Below are 25,469 nucleotides of genomic sequence, written 5' to 3' on the forward strand. Positions count from 1 at the left end.
AAAAATTGCACAATGACTTGTAAATCCCGAAAGAAAAGGCTTGCATAACTCATACGGAGCTCCCTAAGCGACGTCTTCGCCATCCATTCTTCGAGAGTTTACATTGATGCATCAAGATGAAATGCGGTATAGGATGAAGTCGAATGTAAAACAGAAGCTCCCTTACCAAACATATCCTAAACTAGATCTCTAAATTTGATTTCCAAAAAGCTTGGATGTGTTGATGGATTTGTCCGTGGAAATCCAATCCAATCGACTTTTCGTCAGTTTCGAGAGGGAGAGAGAGGACTGGTGGAATACTAAAAATCAAACACTAATCGACTAAAATCTTGTGTTAGCGTTACCAACAACTATAATACAAGTATGCTAATCAAACTAAACAAGAGTTCCAAGACCTTTTACGGACAAGAGATACTCAAAAACATTTCCGATGAACAACAGAAGGTCCAGTTTCGTCGTAGTCTGCTTTTGTTATATGTTGGTTCTGTGGAAACACGACTTTGGCAAGTATGGCACCTCCCACCCACGCTGAATACATTGATAAATTCTCTGGCATATACTCTGGAGGCTGCATTGAAACCGCACCAAAAAACAATCAGAAGAAGAAATCGGCAGTCCAGTTAGTACAGAAAAAATATTGTGGAGAAGTTACGTAAATCATTACTTTCAGTCCGGCTAAGAAAGTGAATCAGTGATTGCTTACCTTGTTGATTTCAATACAATTAACATTACTGCGGTGAACAAATTATGAAAGATTAAGTGATCCTTTATGTGACAGTTCGCTACGACTGTATAGACATTTCAAGCATATAATTACAAGACCGTACAATAACAAACGTATCCATATATTCAGCTCACTGTACACCAGATCAATGCAACTCCTATTTACAAATCCAAGTTGTAATAGCACTTTTCCAGTAGAGCAACGCCGGCAACAAATCAACTAATAATATTTCTATTAATTAATTTCATACATAATCAATTTAGACTTCTTTTTTTATATCCAGTCAAAGCCTTCATGTCAAGAATCACTTCCAAATCAATGAACATGTTAATCATTTTAAATACAAGTTCAAGGCTAAAGCACAAAATCTATCAAGTATAACAGTAGCAATAAGAAAATATAACCACAGGTGCATGAGTACAAAGTTTTATGAAAAATAGATGAACCAATAAGACATTATGATCACTCGTTCACGTGTAGCAACTAAGATAGGGAAATGTCATGACAGTAACCAACACAACCTCTGGGCTGTGAACTGTATACAGCCTCAGAAACAATTAGGAGACCGACTATAATACATTTAGAGTATCTGGACCTCAAATTTTACCTTGGAAGCTTATTTCATCAAGATTACTAAGAATTTGCACTTCCTATACAGGGTTCTGTCTGATTACAGGTAAACAAATATGTACGATCTCCACCATGTGAAAGAAAGTTGACTATTTCACCCAATCACTTTCAGAGTTTTTGCTTGGGAAGATTTGAACTACAAACCTACCCCACCCTGAACTCTGAAGCTCAAACCCAACTGCAGTTTTAATGGTACTATAAATTACCTTAATTAAAGCAGGACGAACAGCTGATGAGCATAGACCAGCTTCTTTCTGAAACCTTTCTTCAAAACCTGAAATAAACAGCAATCAAACTGCCAATACATAAAAAAAAAGGAACCAAAATTTCCTATTTCTTTTGAAACAAGGACAAATTCAAATTTCGCCATGCTCTTATATCTGTTGCCTTGCACTGTAATATACTTCCAAAGAAGAATCATCTAAAAGGAACTCTGAAACCAAGGATTCCCAAAACTTGGTGAATCCATTTTGTTAAAAATGATAAGGACGACAAGGATAATGAAACCAACCAAAGAAAGGGCTCACAGTGATGTATACAAAAATTCGTCTAACAAGAGTATTCAAGAGAAGAAAAAAGCAAAAAAGAAAATACATCTTACTAGTTAGTAATTACTGTACTCACCAATCATAGAAGCAGTGCCACCACACAGTACCGTATTTTCTAGCAACTGCCGGTGATTATCAGACGATACTGTTGAAATACAACGAACAAGCTGCTCAACAATTCCATGAGCCTCTAAACCCAATATGGATGGTTGAAATAAAGCCTCACCAACAGTATATCTTTCTCTTCCAATCCTAATGACCTAAACCAATGACCAGTATTACATGAAGTTATTATACATGTAAAGCATAATAACTATACGGGAAAAAGCAGAACGATGAAAGAAAAGAGGGTGGGAAAGAAGGTTTGGGGAACATAAATAGATGGCTATGACAATAACTGTGACCTAAATGCCTTGGGATGGGATTCCTATCATCTTACGTTTACAAACTTTACATATCGAAGAATAAAAAAGAAAACGTAAGGTAGAAATAAAAAAAATTCACCTTAAAAAAATATATCTAAAGGATAGAAGTGTTTGAATGTATACTAGATCTTATTTTTAGTATTCAACATTTAAGATGAGAGAAGATTTTAGTGAGGATAACTTTTCAATAAACTTGTTATACATTTATAATTAACACATAATAGATTGTCACCAAACAAAACCAGATAACTGCGATAAGTGCAAGCAAGTTACTGCATAAATAATAGCAAACTACAGGCATAATATGATTATACTGAAGTCAACATATCCTCAGCCAAAACATGCCAAACAACTATGTGCCTATATCTGTGTCTTCTCCATCTATCCCAATCAAAATTTCGAACACTGAACCATACCTGTCCATCAGGAAGGGTATGTTGCTCTATCTGGCATGAATTTTTGGTCTTTCCATAAGCAAGTTCATCTTCAGCACAACATGAATATTGCTCTTTTATTTTCTCTATATCAGACATCTTGATATTGACTAAAGGATTAGATTTCCGAAGCTCTTCAGCAAGTAATTTCGTCAAATCAGTACCTCCAATTTCAAACCTTCTTGAGGCAATGTGCTGAACAGCACCTTCAATGACTGGTGCAATATCTGTTAAAATTGGCCAAAATACAGAAAAGGCACAAATGAAAAAGCAATCAGTTTGCTTACATTTTCATATCCCATATTGACTCCCTGGTTTGCACAGAGATGAGTCAACGCCATTAACAGGTCAGATGTGTTAACTAAAACTTGCCCCCTTTAGTTCAGCTACCAGTGCATCTTTCATGACATCTTTCATGACCATATCATCATATGGTCATCCAATGCACACTATGTAGATGGTTATAGCTTGGGATAGCTATCAACCATCAATAATATATTTCGTTCTAATATTGCAAGATCTGTATTATATTAAAACATTACAAATTTTAAACAAAATGAATATTTGCATAGTGAAGGTGGTCAAATGACTGGTTGTATGCTAGACAGGATAAAATGAATTCTGAATAGATAGACTTATTATCTTTAGATTACACATACGTGGCCTGCAGTATAGAAACGAAGGAAAAGCTCAAAAAATTTATGCATTCAATAGACAAGATTCCACTAATAAAGGTTCCCTTCTGCAAGGTATATATACCTATTTTTCCATGGCCAATATCAACAGTACATCCCGAGATACGTCCAACAGCATAAAGTGACAATACTGCTTGCTCTGATGCATAGAAGCCTGAAGTGTTAAATGTCTCAAACATAAGTTGCACCAACTGCTCTCTGACAGCCTGGCAGAAAAAAAAATTTAATTTTTCTTTAGAGAAAATATATTATCTGCACTAAGACAAAAAGGAATTATGAAGAGCAAGTTCTATTTCTAGGATATTTCTCTTAAGAGAGATAACAAGGATTCCTTAGTCCTCCCTACAAGATTTTCCTCTATTGTGAAATAATGTCAGAAAGGTAAATTTAACACTGTGCAACAACAACACAACTGATTCATAAAACACAAACTTGAGGCTGTAGAAATTTTTTTCAAGTATGATTAAACAAGAATAGTGGCAAGAACAATTATAAAATCATATCTGAAAGTTTTAACTTAGATAGTGTGCTCAATGGAACCAGCCTAGACTACAATAGAATATATTAAATTAAACTATACAAAAATATATTAAAAAACGTGAAAATAACACTGTACACGGATTTTCAGCAAAGTATAGTAGCTAACCTTGGGAGTACAAAGTGGATCAGTAAATAGTATCTGCCCTTCGTTGCCCATTTCCCATCCAAGGCCAGTATATAGAACATGATGCAACAGGTCTTCCATGGCATCCCAGTCAGTAATAAGACCTCGCACAACTGGATCAACAACGATATCTTCAAGTGATGAACTATCATTCATAGATCCAAAATCAAGCCGTTTCATTTGGTTAGGAATTATCTGAAACATATGACAGAAGACAAACGTTAATGAAAAACAAAAAAAAGAAAGAAATCAGTATTAAATCATGTTGATTCATCACCTACTACTGGGTTAGCGGAATCGGATTTTCATTGTGTACAATGCAACCATTACATTTAGTATAAGTGATTCACCACTTCCTTTCCAGATATGTAATTTCAGATAGAAATGATTTTAATGGTAAAGTCCAAAAAAAATGTTGGTCTTTGTTTCCAGAGAAAGAAAATTTTCTTTTCTGATTCTATATTCAAGTTAAAAGTTAAAACAAAACTTTACTTTACGAAACATCCACCTTTGTTGTTTTGAAATCAAAAGTTTCTCTTTTTGCAGAATAAAGACCATGACCTGAAATTCACTACTTGATTGATTTTCTTTTCCTCAGACTTCCCAACAATCACGGATTAACTGAAAAGTTGAGCGCATATCAAGCGCAAATTACCTTGAAATTGGATAGAGACCAAATCAGCTGGAAACTGAATACTAATAGTCTTTCACATACAATAATTAAGAAGTATTTGCAAAGGTCAGTATCAATTCCTCTATCTGGGACATATACAACTTCCAAGAAAACAAAATTTTACTAGAATACATAGTAAAATGATGTGCAAATTCATCATTTATGACAGAAAGAATCAACTGTTTTTTCAGCTTTGGTTCTGGAATATATTTTTAATATTGTTGGGCTGGAAAATGGTGTGCAAAGGCATCATTTGTGTGCATCTTCATAAGAGTTAAAAACTTGAAAGTAAGATAGGAGGAGGGATATATACATGTGACAAGAGGAGATTGTTGGGAGGGAGGGAAATGAAAAGTAAGAACCAATTGGAAATGTGACAATCTACAATTACCATGCCAACTTCAGTTTTTGAATATGTAGTTTGGAAAGTTGAGATATATTAACATTCCCATCAGACCAATATCAAAAAGGGTTATTTAACAATAGGATAGTCTTCAGAGCTCAAACTTGAGTTACACAGTTGTCTACTCAACTCACCCTAACACAACCATACAAAGTTTCATTTCCCCCAAGAGGATAACCGTGACAAAATCACATTCTTTTCTCCTAACAACTGGTGAGCAACAACAAGAGGATATCCATGCCACGGATGCAAGAGAAACAGAGACCCTCACAAATGAAGTCATTATTCTGCTGCAATATTAATTGGAGCTACAAAAAACCACAATTTTCCTTCTCTTTCTCACAACTTTCCCAGAAACCAGAGATTCTACCCCCTCCCCCCAACCCCCAAGCCATTGCTAGTAAATTTCCCAATTAGAATTCCGACTTTAAGAAATCAAAACAAATCCTAGCTGGCAATAGGAAACCAACAAACAAGCCCAAACTTTCACACATTTGGAATTTTCCATTTTCCCAAAAGAACTTTCACACATTTGGAATTTTCCATCTTTCCCAAAAAAAAAACCAAAAACATTTTCTGAGCAACCAAACAGAAAATACGAAACGAGACCAAGAAATTGGAGCATACGGTTTGACAATTACCATGGAAGGAGCTTGATCGGGAACGGCGGGTCCTGCTTTGAGGAGCTTGGAGCCGACGTCGACCACGGCAGCCTCCATTCTGGTCTTTCCCCCAAAAACCCCAACCCTAGAATTTCAAGAAACAAAAGGGGTTTTAGCTGAGCAGTTGAACTGTAGATACGCTCTCAGTGTTAAAGTTCAACACACAAGTACTCCACTTTACCTCTCTACAAGCGGACAACTGACCGCAGTGTATTTTCAAATTTCAGAAAATTGTGGAAGGAAATATTGCTAATATACTACCCTTTCTCCTTTATTCCATTTTTTTTTTTCGTTTTCTATTTTTATTTTTTTGGATCTGATGGAAAGGGAAGTTGTACACGTGGGACAGGCACATTTGGATCTGGACACGTATTAATACAAAAAAATTATTACAAGCGTTAATATTGTTCTAAACTAAACAAGTAAAAGAGAGTTTGAATCCGGAATGTAGTCAAATCAATGCACCACTTGCCATTATGAGTTAGCGAAACATTGCCTTTTTGCCTAGTCCATTATGGATTGAAAATAAGCCTAACAGAACGTATGACTTAACCAATACGAGTAAAACGTGTGCACCTATTTAATACTAGCCATTATTTAAAATCTAACTAAAATTTTGATAACATCAATCAAACATTTAAATATTTTCTAATTTGATTGATTTTTTGTATAGTTGATATGCAAAGAATAATGTAGAAATTAGGCGGTTCTAAAGCAACGTTAGAAAATGAAAATGAGTGCTGAGAAGGTCTACGTAAGATTTATTTGGATTATTTAAAGCTCTTTAGATGCCATTTCAATTTGATGACATTTTTCTCTCCACTTATCCTAATTACTAAAAGAAGAAAACCGAGCAAACCAAACCAAACCGAACGGAACGAAACCACTTATGACTAGATAGATGCATATTGCATTTGTATCGGTTATTCTACTAGTTTGATGCATAAATCGAAACTATCCCGACCCCGGTCTGCGGTTTGAATCCTAAACGGAACCAATCGCCCCTTGCCCACCCGTCCAAATGTGCCTCTCAGTTTTGGTTTGTGAGTAATGAAGGAGAGGAGAAAAGAAACAATCAGTACATTATGTCTAGCTCAAATATATGTACATATCAACAAAGTTGTGAACAAACTTATGCACTATCAAATGAGACTTGCTGCAAATGTCTCATGGCTATTGCATGTATGGTCACCCCACAAGCTCAAAGGTTCTCCGATACTATAGAAATCCATATCCACAGAAAAATTACCGTCAGGGGCGGGACCAACTGGCTCCCCGTCCACCAAAATTAAGTCATGTTCGTCAGGGCCAACTGGGAGCACCTCGTCACTTTCCTTTACAGAAGGAGATTCAGTCACTGATTCTGGCAACTCGGTTAAAAGGGCTTCGAGAGAAAAATAGCCATTGTCACAGCTATCCTGAGAAGTGAATTTCACATCCAGAACTGGAATATCAAAATCCACCACAGAAGCAGCATGTGAAAAATTGAGGATATTCTTCAAAGCATCTTTGTCGGATTTCTCTTCTGTCACTTCCTTTGGAGGAGTTAAATCAGAATCTGTATTAGCATCTTCCTGCGTGTTATCATATCCATCATCAGTCTGATGTTGGGGTAACTGGTTTCGAACATCAGCGTTATCAGGGTCCAGAATGTTGCGTATCTCAGTGCTGATGTCTCCATTTTCAATATCTTCTGTTATCTGACAAAAATCAGTTGTAGACATGCCACCATTGGCTGGATCTACTGCATTGTCAATTCTCTTGTCATCATCAAGTTTTCCTCCTTGTCCACCCTCATAATGCTGGTCCAGTCCATCGACTGTGAGTGTTTTATCAGTTTCCTCATCATTAGGTGATTTTATCACATTCCCCTCACCCTCTGAAGAATTTTTCGTCAAATCAGCAAGTGAACCTTTTATGTTCTCTGTCGCACCAGCTTCACCAAGGCACATGGAAGAATCTGTGTCTGCTTCATGTTCCACTCTTGTCGATTCTTTTCTCTCAATGCTACCATCTTCTTCATTTAAAAAATCAGGAGCTTTAACCGAAAGAGTTTGAGCATGTTTCTCTGGTTGGGTTGAAGTCAAAGACATGAATCCAGCTAGTGCAGATGCTAAAGCATCATCAATTGTCAAAGCAGGCCTTGTTTTTTCTGCTGAACCTATCACTACATCTGATGTATGATCTTCTTCGTCCTCCTCGTCGTCGTCATCACCATTTGAAAATTCAGGAGCAGTTACTACCAGACTTGGAAGCAAATGAGTAGAATATACTGAAGCAGACATGTCATTAGGTATAGTCAGGGGTGCATCTGATTGAATGTCCTTCTTACCTGATTCAAATGCCTCACTACGGGGATAATCATTTCCATTATTATAGAAAGAGTTAGACTCAGACTCATTGCATGAGAAAGAAGAAGCATAGAATCTTGAGCATGTTGGCAATCCAGAATTATGTGATTTGTTTACCAATACTTCAAGTTGCTGCTCTACCCTTTCAAGCCTTGCCTCAATGCTGCTCATTGGTTTTAGCATCTTTTCTTCAAACCTCAAAAATAGATCCTCTATTCTGCCCATTCGAGAATACAGCTGGTGGACAGAGCTTTCAACTTGTGACGGGATACATAACTGAGCAGTACTTGTAGTAGCCCTATTAACATCTGGAACCTTTACTTCTTGGTGATCAGGTATGCTGGCTTTTGCTTGCTCCTGAATCTTAGTTGCCACACTGATAGAATCAGTTTCTTTTGACCCAATCACTAGAGAGTTCTGTTTTCCCCATGTATCAGAAATTGGCTTGTCTTGTGTTCGGTTAGCACCCCTTGTTTTAGAAAATTGTAAAAGAGTAGGCACAAGCATGGCCATGAGAGAACTCCCAGCCGAATTTTCCACAGTACTAACTTGGTTTTCTGAATCAGATGTATCAACTGGATCAGCAAACACATACACCTCACCAACACATACGCAATCTTCCTCTCAAGTGACAGTAGACGAAGTGTGAGGGATACACAAGGACTTGCATCACTAATCTGTGCTGTAGCTTCATAAAATTCCTGAAATACAAGAACTTGATCAGCAAAGATAATAATCAATATAGATTAGTGCTCTCCCGTTTACACTACCCAGCCCATTATCACCAAAACTCTCTCTCTCCTCCCCCTCCCAGCAAATACGAGCACAGAAGGGGCACTAACAATTGCAAGAAGTATCTGAAAAGCATTGAACCAGTAATGATATGTTATTAACTTGGAAAAGTGCAAAGGAGATTGGCCAAAGAACAATGCAAAGGAGATTGCACTCATAAATACAATTTTTTTGTCCTCTCAACTACTATGGCGCGCATAGGGTCCCGACTCCAGAACACCTGTCTTCTTCAGAATTTTCAAACTTGTTTCTTAGTGTTTCTTTGTAAAGGGATGATGGACAAAAACATAATTACATGTGGCCACAAGCATGAGGAGCGCCATATAAAGAAATTGACTAGACGGGAACAAACAAAACGGAAGAAAAACAAAGTGGGAGGGGGTTCACTGGGATTAATATAGATGGAGAAAAGCAACATACCTGTGCAGATTGCAACTTCAATTGCGACGAATTGACTTTGTTATCAAGCATATTAGTCTCTGAGACTTTCACTTCAACCCAGTCATCTTCACTGTTGTTCAGACTATTTCCATTTCTTGACTTATCTTCGGATGGGTCCTTCAGCGACCCATTTGACCCATTTGAATTTGCAGAACGAACACCTTCATTATCACCTGTGTGAAGCATGTCTTCATCTCGGGCAGCAATGCCACAGCGAACAGTGCAGAGATATTCATTGCCACTCTGCATATCAGGTGCATAGTATATCTCATAGACTCGGGCAGTACTTCGAACATAAACCTGCTGGACCTCATGTTTTTGTGTAAAATTAACTGCAGTGGAAAACATTGTTGGTCATTTGCAATCAGACTATAAAAGTAAGTTGTTTCTCTCATACTTCAACCATTTGTTTATTCTTTTTTCATTACTAAAGAGTCTTTGATGCATTTATACGGGTGTTTATTGATTGCAATAGCATGTACTAAGTAAATTGCCACATTAACCTTTGCGCAAAACCAAGTGCAATGGTTCATACAGCCGACCCCACTTAATAAATTTTGTACTCCAACAGATATTACTTCTACTTCTAGCAACCAAGAGCTGCTTTTCACAAATATTATCTAGTTGAACTCATACTACAATGCAAAATCCTGCATTTATCTTCGTTTTCGAGTACAAGATTGACCCTCTAATTAGCTTCGTTTCATCTTCGTGGTTCTAATAATTAGGCAATCCTAATCCTAATTAAAAGTCCACTTTAGTCCCAGAAATTATTAATCAAACTCTTAATAGCACTATTCAAGCTCCTAACCTACAATAATAATATAAAAGGACAAGGATTCATACAATCAGGGGGTTAAAGCTCAAATTCAATAAATTTGGGGCCAAAATGTAAAGTTTTCAGAGAAAACAAGCTGTGGAACATACCGGTGATCTCGCAAGGGCCCGAATCGGGTGATGGAGGGTGCAGGATAAGAGAGGACGCAGGGGTGGATTTCGGAGTCTCGTCATCGATCGGAGACAAAGAGGACTCGAATGAGACGCAATTCTCGAGGGAACCGCCTGCGACGGTCCAGGTTGTGGCGGAGGTGCAGGAAGCGGTGGTGTCGTGATTGTCGATCTCGTCGTCGTGTGTTTCCATGTTCTTTGGTCTGCCTTCTGTGGTGGTGAGAAGGAGAGAGAGCTGCTTAATGGAGAGAAGAAGTGTGAGGTAAAGTCGTAAATTTGGGGTTTTTTCTGGCTTAAGTCGTAACTGACTCGCATTCCCAAAAATGCACCGCACGTGTGGCGTTTCTTAGACGTTGCACACGTTCGGTCTTATCGAAACGTATTAGTCTCAAATTTTAATGTTTAGTTACTCATTTTTTTCATACGAACTTAAACCGCAAAAGTCGTTCTTATCGAAATAGAATGACCTTGAAATTTGATTTTGTTGTTACTCTTTTGGTTTAAATATTAAAATTATCCTTGTGTTTTAGTTATTGAGTCAATTTAATTCATGTGTTCTTAATTTGGCCAATTTGATCCTTGTTTTTATCTACGTTAGTAAATTAGGGACATTTCAATCTAATTTCTGTAAGAATATATATATAATATTATAAATTTATGATTTTTTTAATTTTTTTTGTTTTTGGAGAAACAATGTCATTTGCACTAAGGAGACGGTAGTAAGTATAGTACTAATAAAAGAGGAAACGGTTTTTTCTTTTTAAACAATAAAAAGGTCAAAAAAATTCGCAGTCCCTGTAGTGACACGTCGCTGTTAATTCACCTTGTAGTGAAAATGTTGTTAATTAAACCATTGTGGTGAAGTTTGTTAGCAATTGAGGTCCAAACTCAAACTTCCGTTAGTCTTCCGTTAAACAAACTCACATGACTATCACGTAGAGGGGTCAAATTCGTCATTTCAATCCAAATTACTTCGTATGCCATCTGGATCTAGTATAACTTAGGTTTTAACTAAAATTGGATTTCCCAGAAAAGAAGCTTGAATGTCGTCGCAAGATGAAACTAAACCTGAAAACCACGCCAATTTCAGTTAAAATAGATGTCCAGGATATAAGATATAATTTGGAGTGAAATAACAAATTTGACCCTTCCACATGATAGTCGCGTGAGTTTGTTTAATGAAAAACTAACGGAAATTTGGATTTGAACCTCAATTGCTAACAAACCTTGCCACAAGAGTTTAATTAACAACTTTTTCACCACGAGAGTGAAATCAAAAGCGTTATTTCACCACCAAATAGACAACGACAAAAAAAATTGCCTCATTAAAAAAAAAAAAATATAATATATCATCAATGAGCACGTTTTCTTTTTCCGAAATGCGGAGGGATTTTCCAACCAAAAAATTAATAAAAGCGGGAAGGATTTGAATTAACAAAATAATTCTGCCAACGGTCGAATATTTTTCTTGCGAATGAAGAATTTCCCAGGGCAATTCTTGCACCGAACTAGCACACAAGCTCTAATCTTCTTCTTCAACTTTCCACTTTAGTTTTCTGTTCCGAGTTAATTCCCGATTTCGCAATCGAAGTTGTTTGCCATGGGCGCTGGTGCCATGCCCAGTGAACGTTGCGAAGTGGTGGGTGAAACTTACTGCAACACACGTCTAAGAGGTGTTTTCGTACCTGAAACTCAGTTACCATGTCCCGTGCTCTTAATCACCATCAACGTCGTCATCAAAAGGCCCCGTATCGATCACCACAACGATGGCAATATATTGTTCGAAGAAGAAAATTCGACCATAGATGTGAACGCAGCCACAGTTCTAGTCCGCTACGACAACATGGTGATCGGCATATCCCAAACCAAGCTCCAAGTCCCTCATCTCCACACTCATCCCTCCTCCGTATCCTTTGTTGAGAAAATCGTCTTCGACACCAGTTGTGCCGAGAAGGACTGCTATTCTTCTAGGCCTTGTCCCGCTTTCAAAGTTCTGCATATGGAGACTTGTATCGAGATTTATGTTGCTGTCAAGTACGTGCCGGTGCTGGAAGAATTGCTGGGAATGAAGAACGTCATGGACCAAGTTGGCAACCGATGGACTAATTTCCTCATTGCTTTTGAATTTTTTGATTGCCAATGGATGCAATTGGAAGCTTTGACTTATTGATTTGTATGTTGTAGTAGATTGAGTAAACTGACGATGATTGTTCAGGTATTTCTTTTGCCACGGAAAAAAGGTTGTGATAAGAAACGCTCAATTTTTAGTCCTCTTCCTACGGTTAAGTATGCACTAATTTCTAGTTTAGAAGCCGGTCCACAGATTAATTTCCAAAACTTAGCAGTTAACAGAATAAATTATAAAAGTGTTTTCCTAGACTTCTATCAAGAAAGAGTGGATTTCATCAATCACAAATAACAAATCGATGTCTGGAGAGGTTAGTATACAAGCAAATAAATAACATATCAGTGAACATAATGTACAAGTTAAGAGCTAGGTTAGTATACAAGCAAATATCTAATCAAAACACAAGTTACCAAATCGGCTGTTAGTATAAAAGCAAATAATCGAAATCGTTTAATTTTATTATTTTGTATTTTGTATTAGAAGATTATCCTACAAAAATTATTTCAGATCATAGATTGTTTATGCATCCAAATGGATGGAACAAATCAATGGTGCGAGTAGATTAAGTATTCATGATGATCGTCCATATATTTGATACATATAAATAACTAAACTGTATTTAATTTGAATAATTTTTTAAGGATAATCTTCAAATGAAGATTGTTTTTATTATAGAATTTATACAATGCAAGTATTATTTGTGGTTTTAAATTAGTCTCAACCTTTTAAAGCATTTCAAACAACTATCTAGCGTTTTGGAAATTAGATAATTGTTAGGTCACTATTATTAAGTGATAAAGATGACTAGTATTGAAACATGTTTTCGCTCATAGAGCTCTAAATTCTCAAATTAACCCCTTTGTAGCCAAGTAACTTTAGGGTTCAACTTGGCTAAAAGATGTCCATTTGGGTCTCTAGAGTGTCATAATGACATGTCAGTAAAAATCACCTTCAGTGTTTATTGTCGTCACTTAACGTTGGTGACCTAAATAAATAGCAATTTTTCAAAACGTTTTGATAATTATTTAGAATGTTTTAGAGATTATGATAACCCAACAACCGTATAAGAAAAAAGTCAAGTAGATTGTTGTCCTCTTCTTCGTCTTTTACCCAAAATTAAGTAATTTTATACACAAATTAACATGCTTTCACTTCACAATAATGGTATGAAAGCCAGTGTTTATGAAATGAAAGTTACCTATTGACACTTTTAGGTTACATTAAATTTTCTCTGCACTTTTTTTTTTTTCACAAGTGAACAATTGAGACAAAAAAATGTGTGGGTGAGCAAACTCGTACTTTGCAATATCAAAACATGTAAAGGGAGGGAGAGCCCAAAGATGCATAAATTGAGCCTCCCTATTCAACAATTGATGAATAAATAAATGGAAGCAGTCAGTAAATATATGAACAGAAAACAAGGGTGAATCGGGAACAACACAAGGTTGTTGCACATACAACTGCCGCTCGCACCAATGCTGCTAACACTCGATTTCTTACGTGCTACAAGGGCTATCAAACTTTCTCTACACAGATCAACAGCCATCAGCCTTTAAAAAGTTATCATAGGGGCTTGATGCTGGTAGCTGAAAGTGTGGATAGTGCTGATACTCAGTTGCGCAAAGCATCGAAGAGCCAACAGATTGGTTGAGTGAAATAGCACTTGATTCAAGGAATGGATTTCCACTCTGCAGTCCCAGATGGTTTACGGAAACTCAAAATACGCAAAAGACACAATGTGCATTCAGTGCAATAATATCTAAGAGAAGAAATGTGAAAACAGATGGTAAATTAGTGGAAAAATTCAAATGTTAGGTGTATGATTGAAGGAAAGGGAATACTGTAGGAGCGCCCAACGGAAGAAGAGAGGGAGTTTCCTTTTCCTGCAGGTTGCAATCATTAGAAAATCTAATCGAACTTTCTTGTCTCTGTTGAGCAACTATAAACGTTGACAACTTCTGCTGCTTCCCCATTTGAAGGGCCTCACACTGGCTCCATTTCCATGTAAGGCATGTTTGTTGCAACTGACACTGATAATCGTCCAACTTTTTGTGTTGTCTCCGAAACTCCGAAACCTACACACAAATCACTTTCTTAATTAGCACTATTTTTAACTTGATGTAATGTCTATTTATTTACGTATTTTCTGTCCAATTTCTACAAAAGCCAAAAACCGGAAACAGTATGAGTGACCTCACTTGCCGAATCCAAAAGCTCGTCGATGCTTATGAAGCTTAGACTTTCCACGACAACTTTTGTGTCAGGGTCAGTTTGATTTTCAGATGCATTGGCGAAGACATCATCTCCAATTGTGAATAATGGGGGCTCAACCTGCACAATTGAATCATTTTGTACGCTTGCGCTTAATTGTTTTGAGCCTGACAAAAAAAGAGGAAGTTGTTCGAGTAAATTACCTTATCAGGTTCTCCACTCTTGCTCACCTTCCACCTCCTCCTGAACCGAAGACATAGGTTCGTGGGAGCAATATGATCTTGAAACAATTGTAGGGAGGATTATTAAGTATGAGGAAAATCATGCGAAGAACCCACATCATTGAAGTGGAAATTGAAAAGAGCTCATCGACCTGTGAAGATGATCGCGACAAAAGAGAATGAGAAGTTCATATCATCCGATGTGTACATTGATGCAATGGGTGATCAATTTAACCAAGATCATCAGTTGGGACTTCGTGAGGGGTTCAAGATATTTCGCCGCATGCAATGAAAATGGATGTGAACGGGAAGTGGGTAACCGTTTACTAATACAAGGAACTTGCCGTTGGGGCCACTCACTAGATTGTTGTATGGTTCTTTCGTGTTATAGATAATTTGAACTCTATTGTGTGTCCTTCAAATTTTCTTATATTTCGAAATTCCATGTGTAGTTTGTCATAAGAAGGACCTTAGGTACCGTCTGGTACGCAGACGGGACGAAATAGACGAAACGGAACAGAGGTTCCATGCTATGTTTGGTGTCCGCTCAAGCCGGAATGGAGCGAAGGATTAAATGACAATCGTACCCTCATAGATTAGCCATTACCGGTTTCCACCTCTTCCCCTTCTTCCTCCACTCCCTCTCATAACTCTCGTCCTTTCACCGGCTTTCCCCGGTACCCTTATGTTCTTCCTATTTGTTTCGCCAGAAAATTTCCTCTCTTTGGCTTTCTCAGGAACCCTTTATTCGATCTGGGTTTTCTTCATTTTACTATTTTTCTTATTTGAATATAGAAATCAAATGCAAATAAAATTGCTTTTTGTTGGGTTTTTGTCACTCAGTTTTCCGGAAAATTTGAAGTGCGATCAAAGAAGCTTGATATCTCGGAAAAACAGGAGAACTCAGTTTTTGAGTTTATTTTAACATCTCACATTGACTAACGGAGAGGGGGTGATGTGTCTTATATGTACATGCCCACCTCCATATAGCACAAGGCTTTTTGAGAGTTCACTGGCTTCGGAGTAAACTGGAACTACGAAGTATAGCGAGTTTGGGCTGGAGCAATCCCAGGATGGGTGACCCACTAGGGAGTTGCTCATGAGTTCTCAGAAACAAAACCGTGAGGGCGTGGTCGGGGCCCAAAGTGGACAATATCGTGCTACGGTGAAGCTAGTTTGGGATGTGACATTATTAGTTGAGGCAAATTTCAAATTTTAATGAATATTTTATGCTAATTGTGCATAAATAGAGAGATATCTGGAATTTTGATTAGTTTTGTTAATTTTCTAAGTGAAACTAATGAAAAAGAGGAGGGGTATTGTTGTCCAAAAAAGTTATAATTTTGAGTTCCATGGGCTGGAACAAGTTGTTCCGGAGGGGAGAGTGGCACAAAAAATTGAATGATTGTTCCACGAGACAACGCATCCCAGGAAAATTGGCACACCAAACGTGGGAAGAGTGGATCCTGTCCCATCCCGCGTACCAAATGGTATCGTAATGTTTCATTAGTTCAATGTTATCTATGTAATTCGTCATTGTGAAATGAGCCATTTTCTTAATAATGTACAAAACATGCACAAAGGATGCACATGCATTAGTTTAGCCGAAGGATTTCCTCCCACAACCTGAAAGAATTTAAGCTAGGGTTGGAAACATAGATTGCATAAACTCAACTCAATTAATTATGAGTGAGGTATGGACTTCATTATATAGAGATTACAAGATGAGGTTGGTTACATATCATCTGATTACAATTGAAAATCAAAACTAAGTTACACATGAGTTTTAGATAAGGAAGGAGTGTGATTCCTTGCTATCTGTTGAAGAGGTTGAAGAGTATCCAACTTGTGTGGCTGACTTGTAGAGACGTTTACCATGCATTTCGGACGTGGAGAGATATCTTGAATAGTTGGTTTATCACGCCCCCGCAAGCTGAGTGGACGTTGACAAACAGGAAGCTTGGAGATGAGATAACTAAAACGAGCTGTGGACAAACCCTTGGTTAGGAGATCCGCGAGTTGGTCAACAGATGAAACATATCCCACAACTAGTTCTTTGCGAATTACTTTTTCTCGAACATAATGATAATCAACTTCCACATGACGCATACGAGCCTGATAGACTGGATTGGAAGCTACTGCCAATGCACTGATATTGTCACACCACAATTGTGGTGGATTTAGAGGGAGATGAAGATCACGGAATATGTGGCGGAACCAAGACAAGGTGGCAGATGTATAGGCCATTTGGCGATACTCAGCCTCTGTACTTGAGCGAGACACACCTCTTTGTTTTTTAGAACTCCAAGAGATCAAGTTATCCCCTAGAAAAATGCAATGGCCACCAGTTGAGCGACGATCATCGGGGTCACCAACATAGTCGGCATCTGCAAAGGCTGTTAGGGACAACGAACTGGGTTTGTAAACGATACCGTGATTATGAGTGGCTTTCAAATAGCGAAGAATGCGCTTGACTGCAGCCCAATGTGTAGTTGTGGGGGAATGCATATATTGACAGACTTGATTTACAGCGAAAGCAATGTCAGGCCGTGTGAATAAAAGATATTGGAGAGCCCCAACAACACTGCGAAAATTTGTACCATCATCCAAGGGCTCACCCTCATACAAACTAAGCTTGCGGCCAGGTATGGCTGGAGTAGACAATGGTTTGGCGTCAGCCATGTTAGTTCGTTTGAGGAGGTCCAGGATATATTTTGACTGGGTTAAATACATGGCCGTCGGTGTTCTCGTAATTTCCATTCCCAAAAAATAATGCAAGGCCCCAAGATCCTTCATTGAAAATTTGTTTCCCAATTGTTGAATCAATGTGGAGATGTGAGATGGATTATTACCTGTAACAAGGATGTCATCAACGTATATGAGTAAATAAATAACAGTAGGTCCATTGAAGTAAATGAACAGTGAAGAATCTGCCATTGATGCATGAAACCCGAGCTCTTCCAAATGTTGAGAGAAACACTGAAACCAGGCACGTGGAGCCTGTTTTAAGCCGTATAAGGACCGTCGAAGACGACATACATGTGCTGGAAACTGTGGATCGACAAAGCCAGAAGGTTGGCGCATGTATACTTCCTCAGTTAAGGAACCATGGAGGAATGCGTTTGTGACATCAAGCTGGCGTATTTGCCAGTTAAAATGAAGAGCCACGGAGAGAATAAGTCTGATGGTTGCATGAGTGACGACAGGACTAAACGTCTCGCTGTAATCGAGTCCTTCCTGTTGACGAAAACCATTGGCAACAAGACGTGCTTTAAACCTTTCAATGGAGCCGTCAGATTTACGTTTAATACGGTACACCCATTTATTTGGGAGAACATTCATTGTGGAATGAAAAGGAACCAGGGACCACGTTCCTGTTTGTTGCAGAGCATTGAACTCTTCTGCCATTGCCATACGCCATTCAGGGTACTTATTTGCCTGTGTAAAACAAGTAGGCTCAACGAGGTCATTAGTCACATCAGAAATAAGCGCATATTTGGGATTGGGTTTTTGAATGCCATCCTTTGAACGGGTGACCATGGAGTGAACAGGTTGACTGTGGCGTGGAGAGGAAGATGAGACAGGAGCAACACCTACTGCATTCGTAGAGGATAGAGGTGGGGAAAGGGCAGGTATAGAGTGTACAGGTGAGAGAGGTGATGGGGATGGAATAGGATTGTTTAATATAGGTGAATAGGGAAGATGTGGTTGTGTTGATGATGGAGTGGAAGTGATGGGGGGTCCGGATTTAGTGGGAAAGTTGATGATGGAGTGGAAGTGATGGGGGGGTCCGGATTTAGTGGGAAAGTTGATGAGGGAGTGGAAGGGATGGGGGGGTCCGGTTGTAGTGGGAAAGTAGGTGGAGTAGGGTTAGGTTGTGTAGATGTTATGGCGTGATGCATGGAATGGTGCGGGTTTTGGGGAAAAGTAGGAGAAATAGTGTTAGGTTGGGTGGAAAGTAAGGTGGGATGCGGATTTGTTGGGAAAGTAGTGGAGCTAGGATTCCTAGGGGGATTTATTAAAGGATGGGAATCAATGGGCAATATCGTAGATGACTGGGAGGAGGAAGGCTTTGTAGAAATGGATTCTTTGTAGGGGAAAATGGTTTCATCAAATAAGACATGACGTGACAAAAATATGCGACCTGTGGACATATCTAAACACCTATAACCATGTTGATTTAATGAATATCCTAAGAAAACGCAACGTTTGGAACGAAATTGTAACTTATTAGTATTATAGGGACGAAGATAGGGAAAACATGCACACCCAAAAACTTTAAGAAAAGCATAGTTAGGAGATTTGTGAAACAACTTTTGAAATGGAGACTCATCATGGAGAACTCTAGTTGGTAAACGATTGATCAAATAAGTTGCTGTATGAAAAGCATCATCCCAAAATGAAGTAGGTACGGATGAATGAGCAAGGAGTGTGAGGCCAGTTTCAACTATATGACGATGTTTTCGTTCAGAAATGCCGTTTTGTTCGGGATGATGTGGACATGTAAAGCGATGGAAAACTCCATGTTGAGATAAAAAAGTTTTAAAAACATTGTTGACGTACTCTCCTCCTCCATCGGTTTGGAGTGATTTGATTTTAGTATTAAACAAGTTTTCAACCAGTTTCTTGAATGACACAAAAGTAGAAAAAACATCGGATTTTAATTTTAATGGATATAGCCAAGGGTAGCGGGAATAATCATCAATGAATACTACATAATATTTAAAACCATTGATAGAAAATGAAGGTGAAGTCCATACATCGGAATGAACCAATTCTAATGGAGACAAAGACCTAGAAGTTGACAATTGAAAAGGTAACTTGTGACTCTTACCCATGGGACATGAGTGACAGAACTCACTAGTGACAACGCCTTTAATGGGTAATTTATTCCTAGAAACCAAACTTTGCAAAACATGAGAAGATGGGTGACCTAACCTAGAGTGCCAAATTGAATTGGACACTCTAGTACCTAAAAATGCAGACACGCCTTTATTTGTTGATGAAACACCAGAGAAGGGGTAGAATCCATTTCTACTCGGGCCTTGTAAAAGCATCCTCCCCGTGTGAAGATCCTGAACAGAATACGAATTAGGATATAGGGTTAGAGAGCAGTTATTTTCTTTGGTAAAGCGATGGATTGAAATAATATTGGTGGATGCATTTGGGCAAAGTAGTGTATTAGGTAATCTAAAGGTGGAGTGAGGTGTACGAATGCAAGTGGTCCCTATGTGTGAAATTGGCAAACCTGTTCCACCAACAACTCCATTGACTTGGTCCATGCCATTATAAGGATGAGGATTCGAAAGACTGGCAGAATTATTTGTGATGTGAGCATTAGCCCCTGAGTCAAACAACCACTCCTGGATGGCAGGTGCTGTGGCAGAGACAGAAGGTGCCGTAGCAGCAAACGCTTGCAAGCGAGGGGCCGGAACGCGGCCCTCATAAGACATGTTTAGGCGGTTGAAGCAGTCGATCGCAGAATGGCCATGACGACTGCATATTTGACATTGAATGCGTCCAGTAGTGAAAGGACTTTGGGAAGGAGCTGTGCCGAGAATCCCATCATTTTGGCGAGAGTGGGAGCCTGGGTGAGGGTTGGACCCGTGTTGAGAGTGGGATCCTTGATTAGAGTTAGACCCTTGGTGAAAGTGAGGAGAGTTGCAGTGGCGATTTGAAGAGCCACGACCACTAGGAAAATGACTACGACCGCGAAACCCAGGAGAGGATCCTCGTCCCCGAAAAGATGCAGGTGCACGGTTGCCATTGCGGCCTGCTACAAGGGCAGTGAGGCCGTTGTCAGTACCAAATGCAGAATGCATTTTCTGTCGTCTTTCAGCGCCAAGGAGAAGTGCTTCCAAAGCACTGTAGGTAATGGCCTCATCACGAGCTTGGGCGGAGACAACGGTGCTTTCATAGGCAGGGCCTACGTTGTTGAGAATAATGGCAACAACATCGGAGTCTGAAACAGGAGCACCAGAGAGAGAGAGAGTATCTGCAAGACAATTAACTTTATCCAAGAATTCAGAGATGGAAGAATCACCTCTGTGAGTATTCATCAACTCACTGCGGAGTTGGAGAAGGCGACCGGTTGACTGAGAAGCATATCGATCACGTAGGGTTGTCCATGCAGAATGGGAGCTAGTTTTCCCAATTAAAGCAGCAAGTACGGTAGGGTGAACAGAAGAGTTGATCCAGGACAGAACAGTGGCATCCTGTTGCATCCAAGTGTCGAAGTCGGGATTGACTTTGTCAGTGATGTTGCCATTATCATCTTTCAGGAAAGCGGGAGGACACTTGCTGGTTCCTTCAACAAAGGAAACAAGATTACGACTGCGGAGGAGAGGTAGCATTTGGGCGTGCCAGAGGGGGTAGTTGGTACGATCAAGTTTGATCGTGAGAAAGTTGGAGACATTTGGGAGGGGAATGGGAGAGGAAGAATGAGAAGCCATGTGAGGAGAGAAAAAAAAAAATCTGTCGTTAGACTTTTAGCTCAGAGATACCATGAAAGAATTTAAGCTAGGGTTGGAAACATAGATTGCCTAAACTCAACTCAATTAATTATGAGTGAGGTATGGACTTCATTATATAGAGATTACAAGATGAGGTTGGTTACATATCATCTGATTACAATTGAAAATCAAAACTAAGTTACACATGAGTTTTAGATAAGGAAGGAGTGTGATTCCTTGCTATCTGTTGAAGAGGTTGAAGAGTATCCAACTTGTGTGGCTGACTTGGAGAGACGTTTACCATGCATTTCGGACGTGGAGAGATATCTTGAATAGTTGGTTTATCACAACCTAGGTTGAAGAGATTTCTGGAGGTAAACATAAACAAACATAGCTGCTTACTCTAAATCTTTAGATAATTCCTTAATCCACACATGAATATAACTACAACATGACTCAAGCACCTTTCCAGTTGAATAAAAAATTACATTCCTCTTGGAGCATGCCACACGGATTGCCTTCAAAACTGCAAAAACTTCAGCTTCAACAGCTCTAGCAACATGTGCTTTTGCTGCAGAAGCCCCCAACCACAATATTAACCGCTCACTCGAGGCCTGCTACGTACATTACACAAAATCAAAGCTTCAGCTCTGCTTTCTTTTTTTTTTCTTTTTTTTTTTTTTTTTTTTTTTTTGTTGTGGCTTCCGAGTCCTGATCGATATCATTCTGCAGAGCCAAAATCTAATTAAGATTAGCAAAGACATGAAACAAACGCGCCAGTTTGGAAGACAAACAAAAAAATTGTAACTGCAATAATGCAACAGAGTAAGAGAGTAAACCGGCACACTAAAAGTTTCACAGCGATTACAAAATGTATTAAAAGCAGTGTATGACAGATAATGTACTGTCTAATCCCCTTGTAAGGCATGCAGAAGCACTCTAGAATGAATGTATGTCCCCGAGTATGAACCAAAGAACGAAACACATCGAATAATCAGCATGCGACCACAGCACATTTAAATCGAAATCCTAAAAGCTTCTATCCTAAAAGAAGCAAATTGTCCTGAAACTGCAGATATACATACGGAAGTCCAAAGTGAAGACCGCTATTGTTCTCCAAAAACATCTTATTCATCTCCATCTCTTCAAACCAAAAGCCGGATCTTACTACTTACGACTAGAAAACCGAAAGAGCACACAAAGCAAACGAAGGGACTAAGGGTTGGTTTGGTATTGTTGTGCTTTGAAAAAAAAGATGATTCTGCTGTGCTGTGAGAATAAGCAGCTGTGAAATAAAGCAACAGAGTGTTTGGTAAACTTTTTTGTAAAAGTGCTTTTGAAAAAAAAAAACAATATTAGAGTGTTTGGTAAACTTTTATGTAAAACAGATGTGAAAAAAAACCGATTTTTCAAAGCTGGGTTTTGCAGCTTCTTGTTTTTGGCTTTTTTTCATCCAAAACTGTGAAAAAAAGCTGAAGCTGAGTGTTTACCAAACACAAAAACAGCTCCCAGCTTTTTTTTATAACAGCTTTTTTCAGAATCACCTCAGTACCAAATCAGGTCTAACCAAGCAACAACTACGTTGTTTGTGTAGGCGGAATCTAGTTTCCCAGTCATGGCTAGCACGCAGGAGTTATATAAAAAGAAAAGGAACAATCATACATTCAAAAAGAACACTATGTGATAGTGACCCAATTACGTTCATATCCCATTCCAAACAGCTTCTATCCTAAAAATTTCCCGTGCGCTGGAGAGGGAGGTGGAGAAAGTAATCCCAGGGTTGAGTTGCATAGTGGCCTTGGTGGCTTTTTTTTTTTTTTTTTTTGTTAAAAATATATTTTGTTAGATTAGGTGTTAAATTAGCCACCAACGGGGTTCGAACTCACACCGTCATGCAATACCTTTCAACCATTGTGGTTAACACTTGCCTGGCTTTTCTTTGGATTAATGTACTTAAAAAGATAATGTTAGGAAAAACAAATTTTTAAACTAGATTTGTAAAAAAATAAAAGAAAGAAAGATAGATTTGTAAATCAAATAACGTTTTCCTAATTGAAAATAAATACGTTAATCAATACTTAATTAATAATCTAAAAATCAACAACTACATCATTTGATTTGTAAATTTGATTTAAAAACTAATTCTACCTAGCATTACTAAAAAAGGAATCAGAACACACTTTGTCCATCAAACCACGCATGAAATGAAAATATTTGTATTTGTTTTGATAAAAAAAGAAGAAGACAATATTTGTATTTGTTAGTGCTTAGTCAATCATATTTAAGCTAATCATGTTCATGAAATGACAATATTTGTATTTGCACATAACTGAAATTCAACATAAACATGCTCATGCCATGGATAAATATGTAAAATAAAAACACGCACTACTTTACATTTGGATGTAACCCTTATATTTGTATTTGTTAGTGCTTAGTCTTTCATATTTAAGCTAATTATATTGGCTAAAAGTGTGATGCTATGCGCATGTCAAATTGCCGTTGTTCGATAAAAGTCTCACGTACTTTGTTTTTGTTTTCATGCTTTTGTTATTAATCATTAGTTAATTGGGTGGTAAATTAATGTTTGGTTTTGCTTTATGGTGGAGCCTACCATATTGGACATATCCATTGAGATTAAAAGACACGGGCCAATGAAGCAAAGAGAAGGGAATATCTCTTATTCAAAGGTCGGCGCAGTAAAGAATTTTGGGCGAAGAAATACGGCAACAATCAAAAGAGAAGGGAATATCTCTTATTCAAAGGTCGGCTCGGCGCAGTCAAGAATTTTGGGCGAAGAAATACGGCAACAATCAAAAGAGAAGGGAATATCTCTTATTCAAGGGTCGGCGCAGTTAAAGAATTTTGGGCGAAGAAATACGGCAACAATCAAAAGAGAAGGGAATATCTCTTATTCAAAGGTCGGCGCAGTAAAGAATTTTGGGCGAAGAAATACGGCAACAATCAAGAAGAAAGAGAAAGAAAAAGGATAATGCTAGAGAGATTTAAATAACTTATTATCAATAGAAATAAATATGTTTATCAACGTTTAAGGAATAAATCAATCATTAATTTTCATGTCTCTTAGTTTTTAAAATTTTATCTATACATTTATAGCTCGTTTGAATATGCTTTTAAAATGACTTGTTGAGATTTAAGTGTTTGTTTGTATTATCTTTCATAAAGAAACAACAACACAAGAATACAAGATAAATAGGGCAAGGTGTGATCAACACATTGATCACCCTTGAATCACTCCTACACGGCAGCTCCATAAAACAGGGAGCAGAAAGAAGGTAAGGCAAAAAGCTTCTAACCACCCTCAAAGAATGGGAAAGAAGATACAAGATCTAACTAGAAGTAAGGTGACAACTGCACCCATATCGTCTACCTAACCAATAGCTCCGGATACCCACTCTTGACTTTTATTAGACGATATGGGGTGACAGATGTTGCATATGACTGATGCTACATATGACTGATGTTGCATCTGGAATACCCACTCTTGACTTTCAATACTCCCCCTCAAGTTGGGTCTAGAATGTTGATGGAACCGAGCTTAGATAGAAGACGCTTAAACTAATTTGGAGTTAATGGTTTGGTGAAAATGTCAGCTAACTGATCAGCACTTCTTGTGTGGAGAGTTTGAATCACTTGAGTTTGCACTTGAGCACGAACATAGTGGCAATCAACCTCAATATGTTTTGTTCATTCGTGGAACACTAGATTGGAAGCTATGTGCATTGCAGCTTGATTATCATAGTACATTAACATAGATTGCTTTGTTTGAAACCCCAAATCACTCAACAGACCCTTAAGCCATATTAATTCACATGTTGTGGATGCCATCGATCTATACTCAACTTCTGCACTCAATCTTGCAATGACACTTTGCTTCTTTCTCTTCCATGTTACCAGATTTCCTCCCACAAACGTGCAATAACCTGAGGTAAACTTTCGATCTATTTGGTTTCCTGCCCAATCAGCTCACAGTAACTAATAACTTGAGTGTTATCATTCCTCTTCACGAGAATTCCTCTTCCAATCAATCCTTTGAGATATCGAAG

The 25,469-nt window shown here is 38.3% G+C and overlaps 3 protein-coding genes across 5 annotated transcripts; all 3 read right to left on the reverse strand.

The window, feature by feature from the left end:
- Window positions 1-297: 297 nt before the first annotated feature.
- On the reverse strand, window positions 298-6,139 carry LOC125470779 (actin-related protein 7-like). Of its 3 annotated transcripts, none has more exons than XM_048570363.1 (8): window positions 6,040-6,139; window positions 5,838-5,943; window positions 4,103-4,315; window positions 3,521-3,662; window positions 2,744-2,988; window positions 1,979-2,162; window positions 1,561-1,628; window positions 298-568 (listed from the first exon to the last, which is right to left on the reverse strand). In XM_048570363.1, the coding sequence occupies exons 2-8, from the start codon at window positions 5,913-5,915 to the stop codon at window positions 416-418; spliced, it is 1,083 nt and encodes a 360-aa protein (XP_048426320.1). In that variant the 5' UTR covers window positions 5,916-5,943; window positions 6,040-6,139; the 3' UTR covers window positions 298-415. The 3 variants fall into 3 exon arrangements, with proteins under 3 accessions (XP_048426320.1, XP_048426321.1, XP_048426319.1); XM_048570364.1 differs by lacking the exon at window positions 6,040-6,139 and having other exon boundaries at window positions 2,744-2,811; window positions 2,926-2,988; window positions 5,838-6,023; XM_048570362.1 differs by lacking the exon at window positions 6,040-6,139 and having other exon boundaries at window positions 5,838-6,022.
- An 861-nt stretch (window positions 6,140-7,000) lies between these two features.
- Window positions 7,001-8,434, reverse strand: LOC125470731. Its single transcript, XM_048570214.1, has one exon. It carries the CDS (start codon window positions 8,432-8,434, stop codon window positions 7,001-7,003), a length of 1,434 nt encoding a protein of 477 aa, XP_048426171.1.
- Window positions 8,036-10,650, reverse strand: LOC103942689. The gene is made up of 3 exons (XM_048570301.1): window positions 10,370-10,650; window positions 9,422-9,774; window positions 8,036-8,910 (listed from the first exon to the last, which is right to left on the reverse strand). Exons 1-3 carry the CDS (start codon window positions 10,581-10,583, stop codon window positions 8,617-8,619), a joined length of 861 nt encoding a protein of 286 aa, XP_048426258.1. The 5' UTR covers window positions 10,584-10,650; the 3' UTR covers window positions 8,036-8,616.
- Between the last annotated feature and the right edge of the window lie 14,819 nt (window positions 10,651-25,469).

Source organism: the organism of the source record quoted next, unplaced genomic scaffold (genome assembly GCF_019419815.1).
Source record: "Pyrus x bretschneideri cultivar Hongxiangsu unplaced genomic scaffold, Pyrus_bretschneideri_v1 Contig52, whole genome shotgun sequence".
Lineage (NCBI taxonomy): Eukaryota > Viridiplantae > Streptophyta > Magnoliopsida > Rosales > Rosaceae > Pyrus > Pyrus x bretschneideri.

What these genes read in the sequence shown, in the direction of transcription:
- LOC125470731 (XM_048570214.1), bottom strand. Translation starts at nt 8,434, where the DNA reads ATGGGCAGAATAGAGGATCTATTTTTGAGGTTTGAAGAAAAGATGCTA.
- LOC125470779 (XM_048570363.1), bottom strand. Translation starts at nt 5,915, where the DNA reads ATGGAGGCTGCCGTGGTCGACGTCGGCTCCAAGCTCCTCAAAGCAGGA. An exon ending in TATTGGCCATGGAAAAATAG is followed by an intron (nt 2,989 to 3,520) that starts GTATATATACCT and finishes CAATTTTAACAG; the next exon opens with ATATTGCACCAGTCATTGAA. An exon ending in TGGCACTGCTTCTATGATTG is followed by an intron (nt 1,629 to 1,978) that starts GTGAGTACAGTA and finishes TGTTTATTTCAG; the next exon opens with GTTTTGAAGAAAGGTTTCAG.
- LOC103942689 (XM_048570301.1), bottom strand. Translation starts at nt 10,583, where the DNA reads ATGGAAACACACGACGACGAGATCGACAATCACGACACCACCGCTTCC. An exon ending in GGGCCCTTGCGAGATCACCG is followed by an intron (nt 9,775 to 10,369) that starts GTATGTTCCACA and finishes TTTCCACTGCAG; the next exon opens with TTAATTTTACACAAAAACAT. An exon ending in TGAAGTTGCAATCTGCACAG is followed by an intron (nt 8,911 to 9,421) that starts GTATGTTGCTTT and finishes CTTGTATTTCAG; the next exon opens with GAATTTTATGAAGCTACAGC.